The sequence below is a fragment of the Phoca vitulina genome, unplaced genomic scaffold (genome assembly GCF_004348235.1).
Source record: "Phoca vitulina isolate PV1807 unplaced genomic scaffold, GSC_HSeal_1.0 scaffold38, whole genome shotgun sequence".
NCBI classification, from domain to species: Eukaryota; Metazoa; Chordata; class Mammalia; order Carnivora; family Phocidae; genus Phoca; species Phoca vitulina.
The window spans coordinates 5,810,216-5,820,678 of record NW_022589741.1 but is presented as its reverse complement, the minus strand read 5'-3'; the positions used below and the strand labels follow the sequence as shown (position 1 = coordinate 5,820,678).

At 46.5% G+C, this 10,463-nt stretch overlaps 1 protein-coding gene across 3 annotated transcripts in view; it reads left to right on the top strand.

The window, feature by feature from the left end:
* The first annotated feature begins 1,299 nt into the window (after positions 1-1,299).
* EXPH5 (exophilin 5) overlaps positions 1,300-10,463 on the top strand; it is a 69,379-nt gene continuing 60,215 nt past the window's right edge. For all 3 annotated transcript variants that reach the window (XM_032427786.1, XM_032427787.1, XM_032427785.1), the window contains exon 1: positions 1,300-2,564. In XM_032427786.1, coding sequence (XP_032283677.1) covers positions 2,251-2,564 — 314 coding nt within the window. In that variant the 5' untranslated portion in view covers positions 1,300-2,250. The remainder of the gene's footprint in view (positions 2,565-10,463) is intronic.

Here is a 10,463-nt window from a genome sequence, read left to right as displayed (position 1 = left end):
CCTCTCCCTGATCCACTCAGCTGGAACTAACTTCTTTCTGTGATCTACTAGAACTTTCTTGATACATTTATCATGTTTGTCTTTTTCTGTGTCATCTCCCCCACTGGATTATATACTCCCCAAGGACAGGGAGAATCTTTTTCATAGCGCACAAGGCCCTCACACAGGAGGAACCAGTACATGGTAGTGGAAATCAATTCACTGATACAGCGGGAACAGGATAAAACCCTACCAGTGTCCACATAAAGAAATCCCACATGTATGTGGAAGAAACAAGCACATTAACGAGTAGAAAAAATGGACATCATATATGAGTCGCACTCCTAATCCACCATCATTAACACAAAGACTATTTTAAAAGAAGTTCTGTGGGTTGTACAACATCGGTGAACCGAATTGTTTCCTGCTTCAGAGAAATAACAAACAGCCACCCACGGAAAGTTACTCTTTGAATGGTGACCTGCCCAGACATGTCTTAAATAACAATGATCAAAGTGAGGAGAGGACCCAGAGGCCAAGACATAAATAGTCATTTTTGACATTATGTTTTTGTTACAGATACAAAATCTTTATGGGGTTAATTTGCCATGAAGGGAGATGATACATGTGGAAGTACACTTTAAATGTCAGCAGTGCTGACCACGGCATAAGGAGCGACCAAAAATTAAGGCTATGGGGCAGGCAAATTGATCTGACAAAGTTACTTTTGTGCTGAAAGTTAAGACGAAAGAAACACGTTTTCTGCCAAAGGCTTGATGCTGAAGAGGAACTTCAACCACCTCCATTCTATAGTGTCTGTACTTTCCGATCAAGTGCTTTCCAGTTTTTCTCTTAACTCAGGTGAAAGACCGAGGGCAAAGCATGGGACCTAAACTACTCTCTCCAAGCAGTGAGGACTGCCCTGAGCCAGCAAGACCCCACATGACTGACCCCAAGACCATGACAGACCTGACCTTGACTGCCCACTTGCATGTACGCACTGATCTTTCTTCCACATTTTTCTTATCTAAAGCCAGAAATATTTTCAGTACTTTGGAGGCAGTCTTTGAGATGCTAGGGCACTGTCTACCCAGTGTTGGCCTCACCAAAATAAGTCCCTTTTTTGTTTCACTGCAGCTCATTTCTTTTTTTTTTTTTTTTTTTTAAGATTTTATTTATTTATTTGACAGGGAGAGACACAGCAAGAGAGGAAACACAAGCAGGGGGAGCGGGAGAAGCAGGCTTCCTGCGGAGCAGGGAGCCTGATGCGGGGCTCGATCCCAGGACGCTGGGATCATGACCTGAGCCGAAGGCAGACGCTTAACGACTGAGCCACCCAGGTGCCCCACTACAGCTCATTTCTCTGCCCTCGGAATTTGTTAAGTGGCAGGTGGCCCAAATCTGGGCTGTTTGGGACCTCTGTAGCCAGGCACTCCCGCACCCCAGTGCCCCCACTACAATACTTTTTAAAAAGCATATATACGAGTACCTTTTGAAACTTCCATCCTATCTCATAAGAATACTTTCTAGGAAAGCTATTTCTGGTGGTTTCAGAGGGTTACATTTTGCTTTAGTCAGAGGATTAGGTGTTTGAAAGTGGCACTTGAATTACTTCTCTGAAATTATTAAGAAGATTATCAAATCTTAGAGAAAACTACAAACAGGTGATTTTCATCATCCCTTGCCCCCGGGGCTGTCTTCTCCTAAGATACCATAAACCATCTTGTGGTTTTTAAAAGTTTTTGGTTTTTTCCCCTAAAGCTCGATAATGACTTCTGTAGGAGAATGTGCTGGGGGCCTCTGCTTGGCAAAGAACTCATTTCCGGCGATACATTAAATTTAGCCCCTGGGCGGGTCAGGCCATAGTCACCTGTGCATTGAGTTCAGCCCTTCTTGGTCTCTCATTGGGGTAACTCTTGTACCAGATCTAAAGCTCCCACTGCAATTCTCCTTCCCATGGGCTGCTCTTTACTGAAAAGGAGGATTAGCTGTGGATCTCATTCCTTTTCACTCCTTCCACGAGTCCAGCTGTGGTTCTGAGAGCAAACAGCAACGGCAAAAGCAAATACTACGTTGGCGCCAACCCTTAAGCTCGGGCCTCCTTTAGGTGCCGAAATACTTAGGATTGTTACTTTAACAAGTTTGATAGGCGGCGGCGGAGGAAAGGGGAGGGCGGAGACGAGGCAGGGCCCGCCCCTTTGGAATGCGATTGGTTCCCTCGCTCGGTGGAGCCGTTCATTTTGCATCTCGGTTGGATAGGGGGACAGAAACATGTCATTAAGGTGTCGAAATGAGCCCTGTAGGTGTGGGCCGTTCCCTAAGTTTGTGGTTTCCGATTCTCAAAGGGGCGGACTTCTTATTGGCTATGGGATCAAGTTCCTGAAACTGGTCTTCTATACCTTGAAAAATGTCTTCGTAACAGGAGGCGCCAAGGAGCTTAAGTGTAATTCACACGCAGTAGAGAACATGACGAAGGTTCCTCGGGGGTTTGATTTCAGTTTCTTAAATGACGAAGAAGCCAGGAAGATCCTTCAGGTGCTGGAAAGAAACGAGGAGCTACAGAGGGCAGAGAAGGACAGGATCAGGTACAGAACAAATTCCTTTCTCTTCTCCAGGCGCCTGGCTCCCGCAGGAGCCCCCACCCCCCATCCCCCCGCCCCCCGGGCGCGCGCGGAGGGAGGCGCGGAGCCTTCGCGGAGCACCTGTCGGGGCCTCGGGGCGCGCAGCATCCGCGGGGGGAGCTGCGCTCGGCTGCTCTGCTGAGGACAGTGGGATGCCCGGCTGGCTGGTGCTCTGCGCGCGGCATCCCGGACGGGCCAGCCTGCGGGTCTCTGGTCCCTCAGGGCCGTGAGCGAGCCTGCCCTCGCCGTGCTCGCAGGTTCTTTGCAGCATTTCTCTCCGAGTGGGTCCCGCCGAGCTGCCGCGCGCCCCGGCCGGGGACACGTGGGCGGCGGTCGGCCGCAGGGGTCCGGGCTGCGTGGGGGCAGCGCGACGACACGGCGCCGCGCTCAGGGGCCCTGGGGCGGTGGCGGGCCGTGGGCCGGGCGCGCGGGTGAAGTGGGCCGGGGGCGCTGCGCGGGGCGGAGTCGTGGCGCGCGCGCCCACGTGCTTCCTTGCCCGGGTCCTCCAGGCGGTCCGCCCCCCCCAGCACGCCCTCCCGCGGCCCCAGAGACGCCCCCCACCCCACGCTGACCGGCAGCGGCTCCCGGGAGAGATGGCATCTTACTGGCGGCGAAGGGTCCCACCCAAAAGGCCACACAGTTCCAGGAACTTGCCACCTTGTGTGGAGTGAAGCTGCCTCGGACTGGGACGCGCCGAGTGGCTAGATGGGTGGGTCTCCGTGCGTGGGGTGCTGCCGGGGAGAAGCTGCTGCGAAATTTCACCCCTGACCTTACTCTACAGTGTTACAGGTAGGGATTTAGATACCAGAGACTGATATCGACAGGTAATTGCCTGGGATGTAAATTAACCAGTTTTTCTGCTGGGAAAGTGTGGGGATAGGTCCTGGAATGAATACAAGGACTTGCTCACCAGTTCTAGAAAAGACCCATTCAAGGCCTTCTCCAGTTGACTCTGGAAGGGAATTCGGGGCATCACTCTCAGGCCAAAAAGTTCATCCTTGATTGGAATTTAGAAAACCATTTTGTTTGTGAGCAACTTCATGGTGATGTCGGTTCTAGGTTTCCACCTCCTTCCAAAGATTCCACTGGCCACCCCCCCCCCAAAAAACCCAAAAAACTCCAAAGATACTCTTCACATGGGAAAACCCTAGTTGGTCTTCGTAGAAGCAGTTAGAATACACTGGGCCCAAAGCCCTGTCTTCACTCCTCTCCAGCAGATATAGATCTTGTGGGGAGAAACGAATATTTGAAGGGTGAGAATGTGTACTTCACATGATCATACTCTGCTTTTAGAAAAATAGGCTCCATCACTTCCTCACTGTGTGAGCACAGTATGTCCACACCCACACGCATCCACGTGCATGTACCCACACACCCACACCTACACACAGGCACACCCAGCCTTGGGAAGGAGAACTTTAGAATAGTATGTAGTTTGTTTTCAACACATTTTCCAAAAGGACTAAGAAACTGGTGGCTCTCAGTGTGTGTCCTTGGAGGTGTTTGTTGTTTCTAGAGAGATGGGGCTTCTTAAGTGATCCAGTATATATATTTGGGGAAATTGAGGGGAGAGTTAGGAAACAACAGGAGAAAGCTTCCACTTAGGATGTTACTATCAGTGTGGCTTCTCATGAACTTTGGTCCTAGAAATAGTAAGATTATTTTGTTTAATTTTCATTCAAGGGAATTTTGACTTTTTATATCTGAACTGCTGCTTGCCTTGTTGCCTTTCCTCAATAGCAGCTCATGGTGCCCAGGACAGCCGCCTTTGGGGGATCTGGAACTCCACGTAGGGGGCAAGGCCATCGGGCTGGGCCTCAGAAGGAAGGCTGAAACACCCTTTCTGATTGCATGGCACTCGCATTGTAACTGGGACATCAACAGAAAAAGGCATAATGCTAAGACAAGATCAATACTGCTAACGATTTAACTGTTAAAAATAATTACCCCAATAATTTAAAAAATGTCACCATTAAAATATGAAAATAATTTAAGGACAGCGGACACTTGGGCCAAATGCTGAAGGCAATTATTTCTAGTACTTTGTTCCCCGCTGGTTAATTCCTGAATCCCACCGTCAGATACCCATCACGGGATAGCTGTGTCCTGGCATTGGTCTGCGTACCAGCTCACGTGCATGGGTTTCAGTAGCAGATACTGACATGTGGAGAAGGCCTGAGATAACATGTCAGCTTGGCTGCTGCTGCTCATTTTCTTGGTATGTGTGATCACATTTTCCAGATCAAAAGTCAGAACACGTGACTTCTCATACAAGAGTATTATTTAGGAGACAGTACAACAGGCCTATGTGAGAGACTGGGAGGGCTTTTTCCTACACAGGTTTCCCCCGTTGTCCAAAAATAAAGCATTTCCTATGAAAGCTTCATAAGCCAGCAGGGCAGAAAGGAAAGAAACGATTGCCATGAATTTATGTGGAAAAATTTTCGAGCATCCCCAGGCACCAAAAATAACCTCTCTTAGGCTTTCCTAAAACCTTAGGACGCATCTTGATAAATGATGCACGAAATAAATCAAGATAAAGCACAGATGTTCACAAACAGTTCAAAACTACTGCGGCTTCGGGACGCCTGAGCAGTTCAGCCGGTGGAGCGTCTGACTCTTGATTTCGGCTCAGGGTCTGATCTCAGGGTCATCAGATCGAGCCCCTTGTGAGGCTCGGCAGTCAGCATAGAGTCTGCTTAAGAGTCTCTCTCTCTCCCTCTGCCCCTCCCTCCTGCACTCTCCCTCTCTCTCTCTCTAAATAAATAAGTAAAATCTTTTTTAAAAGTTTAAAAAAAATCATTAAAAAAAGAGCTACTGCGGCTTGGCGCTGAGATGCTGAGTGTGGCTCGTCGGGGAAGGAGCCGGGCAATACACCCCTCTTGCCACTTAGGCTGTGTGCTGCCTCCCTCCCTGCAAAACATGTGCTACACTCTATTGTTGCTTTTTGCCTTTCTTCATAAAAGCAGAAATCCTCTTCGGGTTCCATTTGGTTGGCAAAAACAGGGACTAATGGAGGTCTTTCATAAAAGTGAAGTGGCCTATCGCAAACTTTGGAAAACGGGGTGGGAGGGGGGGAGTACTTGTAATGAGAAACAGTCTCAGGATATCTTGGCTAGGACATTAAGAGACTAAATGGAGGAGTTTGGAAAGTTTTCTGGTTGGGGGACAGCCGAGGAGTTCAGTTAGGTCTATGGTAGGCTTGAAGTGTCTACAAGACAACTAAGAACTATCCTATAGTTAGAAACCTAGAAGGGCTGTGTCATGCAGGGCTGGAGATGCCCAGAGATTGATGTGGGAGTAGTTGAGTTCACCGTGCAAGAGTCAAGAGCCCCACATAAAATGCTCCTGAACACACGGATCTACCCCTGCTCTTCCCGCGCCGGTACCAGACCTTTCCGGCTCCAGCTTACTGGGAAAGTATTTGTATTAAATATTACTATGTTCCTGATATATAAAGACTTTATTCAAATACTGAAGAAAAACACCAAGATTCAAACTGATAAACAGGCAGAAGATAGAAATAAGGTGTTCATACTAGAAGATATCCCAACAGTAAACAAAATGTTACGGGAAAATGTTCACCCTCACAGTAATAAAGAAATGAAAATTGAAGTCTTTAACAGAAAAAAAAAAACCTGTTGGTGAGGATGGGTGTGAAATGGATAGATTCAGCATACTGTTAGTGGAATGCAATCCTTTTGGCGAACAATGTGGCGCTCCCTATAAACACATGCCTTACCCTTGATCCAGTCTCCAATTCTTGGATATTTCTCATTAGTGGGAGTCTGAGGTGGGAGCAGATGGCCACACCAGCAATTAGTAAGTGCTGCCTTTTTATGTAATAAAAATAGTAATTATTTTTACTATAATAGTAACAATAATAGTAATTACTGTGATAATGATAGCTAACATTTATCGATCCCCTACTGTGTACTCAGCAGTGTACTAAACATGTTATATGTATTTAATTAATTGTCCCAATAACCTCATTACGTACGCACTTGAATTTCCATTTCATAGAGAAGGAAACACAGCTTAACAAAAGTTGAGTATCTTGTCCAAGTTAAGCAAGAGGGCCAGAATTTAAATCCGGATCTATCTCAAAATGATTTTACGCATCAGCATTGAATAATCCTCACCACTGGTCTCTTGGGTTAAGTAGTGTTGATGGCTTTGTACAGAAGGGAAACTGAAATAGCTCAAGGTGAAGGAACTTGCCCAAGGTCACAGAGATCTTAAGCAACAGAGCTAGAATTTGAACCCAGATCTATCTGGCTCTAAAACCTATATTCTTTCCACTCTACTGTATTTTTCCCTGAGGAAAAAAAAGAACATATACCTGCAGATATTCATTGCAGTATTACAAAATAGCAAAATAGTGGGAAAATAATAGCAAACTAGTGGCAAGTTTCAAATCTAAGTATCCAATAAAAGCACAGTCCTTATAAGGGACAGTTATGGAGATAATTGTATCTTAACCAGTGTGATACTTAAATTTTACATTTTCTGACTACCTTGTTGTCTGACTACCTTGTTGAGTATGGACACCTCAAATTTATCATGAATACAATTGCGGGAAAATGCATGAGAGGCATTGTTCTGTGAAAAAAGCAGAACACAAAATACCATCTGTGTGTTACTGCAGTTTCTTGAAAATAGGCTAAATAGGCAAAAATCTATGCTTCTCCTTTTGGTGAATCTCTGGGGTCTGACTCCCGGCACGTGGCGAATAGGCACTGAAAGTTTGCTGGACGGTCGGGGCTTGCTTCTTGCCTGTGCTGGAGCCTGCCTAACGCTGCCGGGATGGGGAGGGGACCCACGGTAGGCTGGGCGGGAATGCTGGGCACAGGCCACCTCCCGAGGCTCTGGGAAGGCAGAGGAGGGCACGGGTCCTGGCTTAGCAGCAGAGACTCCACAGGCAGGCAAGGTGCCTGCCTGGCATAGGCCTCCAGAGAAGACGATGGGGGAGTTCTGCACGGGCCAGAGTCAGAGGCTTCTGCCGTCCTAGCGTCTCTCCTCACTTCTCCCTCTCCTCGTGTTTCCCCAGCGACCCGCTGCCCAGCCTGACGGGATTCCTCCCTCCTCTGAACCCCATAAGGCGCAACAGTCTGTGTTACATTGATCCGGTTCTGTCCTGTGAGTCTGGAATGTGTCCTACAGAAATACTTTGAGAGCAGTCCAAGAGGTAGAAATTACCACTGAAATTCCAATCTGACATTCCACTTCTTGTGGAAAGGGTTTTCCTGGGGCTGTTGACTTGGGAATGACTTCTCAGACCTTACACAGGCTGTGGTTCTAGCCTCGGTGAGAAAAGATGGCTGAGAGTTTGAGTCACAGTTCATTGGCAGGTGGAAATTTTCCCCATACTTGTCTCACACCTTGGAGGAAATTTTGTGTGTGTGTGTATGTGTACATATATATACACAAATACACACACACATACATATTTAATATATAAAATGTGAAAAGCATCTTACTTTGTCGCAAGCCTTTGAAAAACACAACTACCTACTTATCACCCCGACACCACCCCCAAGCCCACCCACCCCTGTCTCATAAACATAACTGAAATAGAGTACCAAGAGATTATATCAACCACTCAGCTCACAGAAGAGATAACAATAAATCAAGACTATTTGTTTTACCTATTGCAGAAAACTTATAAAGTATAAGGCATCACAGCGCCTGATGTAATCAAACTGTAAAATGGCATGTCTAAATTTAGACTGTCTGAGCTCAGTGGCAAGGCGGTGGCCCATCCCAGGGGGAGTGTATATTTCAAAATGGCGGAGTGCCCGTAGCTATGGACGCTGGAGCAACCTGCAGAGATTAAAAGCCGGATACACAGTCTCCTGCCCTAGGCCTTCCACCTGTCCTCTACTCTCCCAGCCAGTGAAGCCTGCCTCTGGCTAACAGAGAGACTTTCAGGAAACACTGGGCTCCTGGTTATGGAATATCTACTATGCGCCAGACACTGGGTTGGCCCAGTAGAAAATAAAACCTAGACTCTGCCCCAGATGGCTTAGGTCTATGAATGTTCTTGGTTGGTGGTAGGTCCTGTAAGATGAAGTGTTCGTATAAATGTAGCTTGCCCTCCAGCAGCCCTGTGTGGCCTCGGGAAACGGACCACGAGAACCATCTAGAAGTTACAGAAGTGCCGTGTAGGCTTGTGTGTTCTGATCACTTAACAAGGTGTGGGATTCACGTGAATCTCTCAGACGTATGCAGCTTCCAGTAACACCCAATGTAGTGCATTCCTTTGATCCTAGGGGAGATCTTTATCTCACACATCCTCTCCCGTCTAGTGACCACCGTGGATTGGTCTCCCTGGGCAATACATGTAGAACTACTATCCTATTATACTTTCATACCCCAAGGTTCGGGGACAGTGTCCTTTTTAGGCTGTGTGACATTATAACTCCTGTGCCTTTCCAAGTCTTTCCTATCTGTTTGTTTTTAGCTTCGTCATAATCGATAGAGCAGGTACTTCTGTCTTTTTCAAAAGCTAATCGTAACCACAGTAGTTTAGCCCTTGATCCGTGCTAAACTCTTCATGTGCATTTGCTCATTTAATTCCCACAAAAGCCTGATGAGGGAAGGGATATTTTTTATCTCCTTTCTGCTGAGGAAGCTTAGGCAGGAGAAGGAACCTGGTTGAGGAACTACTGCAGGAAGTACTGGATTTGTGAACTCCATGTGCATTTAATTACTACGCAGCCCATCACAGCATGGAGATGTCTTCCCATTAAAACTCTTATGTCCAGGAAGCCTGGGTGGCTTAGTCGTTAAGCGTCTGCCTTCGGCTCAGGTCATGGTCCCAGGGTCCTGGGATCGAGCCCCGCATCGGGCTCCCTGCTCTGCAGGAAGCCTGCTTCTCCCTCTCCCACTCCCCCTGCTTGTGTTCCCTCTCTCGCTGTGTCTCTCTCTCTCTCAAATAAATAAATAAAATATTTTAAAAAATTTAGAGAACATACAATGCTAGGTTGCCACATGTCCAACTGAAAGTTATTATTAAGGAAAAGGGCATACGGGATGCTAGGGCACCACTAGGAGAATTGGCCATATATAGGTAACATTGCAGGGAAGCATTTATGTTTTAGAAAGCATGTGTGCATTCTGGAAGGATCTGGTCCAAACCGTTAACGGTGACTACCTCTTGCACATGATATTTAAAGGGACTCTAACCCTTTTACTATTATTTTATTTCTTATAATCATCATAGGTTAACTAAAAAATGGTGGTGGTTTCTTTTGATAATAAAGAAATACAAAATGTTTAGCTATGTTTTTTAACTGTAAGTATATCTTTTGAAATGAGTTGTTTTTAAAAATACCTGGATTTTTTCCACCCTCTTCTTTATAATGTTTTATATATATTGTAATGTTAATGTATTCATAGGTCAGTGGCATTCTGTACGTCAGTCTTGAGTTCCATGTGACTGAGGATTGTCTTAGGGATGGAGAGCCTTACACACCTAGTAGGTGCTCCATTTCTAATTAAATGGACCTTAACTTACATCCGTGAAGGAATACAAAGGAAGGGAAGGAAATATTTGGGGAAACCAAGGACAAAGAAGGTCAGGTTAAGGTTAGTTAGAAAACATGTTTCTCTGTGTTAGCATACTTGAGTCTTAGAACAGAATCAGCTGGCTAAGAGTCCCGCTGACTCAGTTCGGGTCTATTCTTCTGCAGTTAGTTCTTCATAGGCTGTGATATCTGAGAGCTGTAGCCTCACCTCACTCTCCTTCCCAGGAATGTTTCCTTATTGACATTGCCAATGGCCCTATTTAAAGGTAATACTTAAATATCAGCTTGGCATACCACAGGGGCCAGCTTCCTCATCGCACTGTGTGTTAGACTT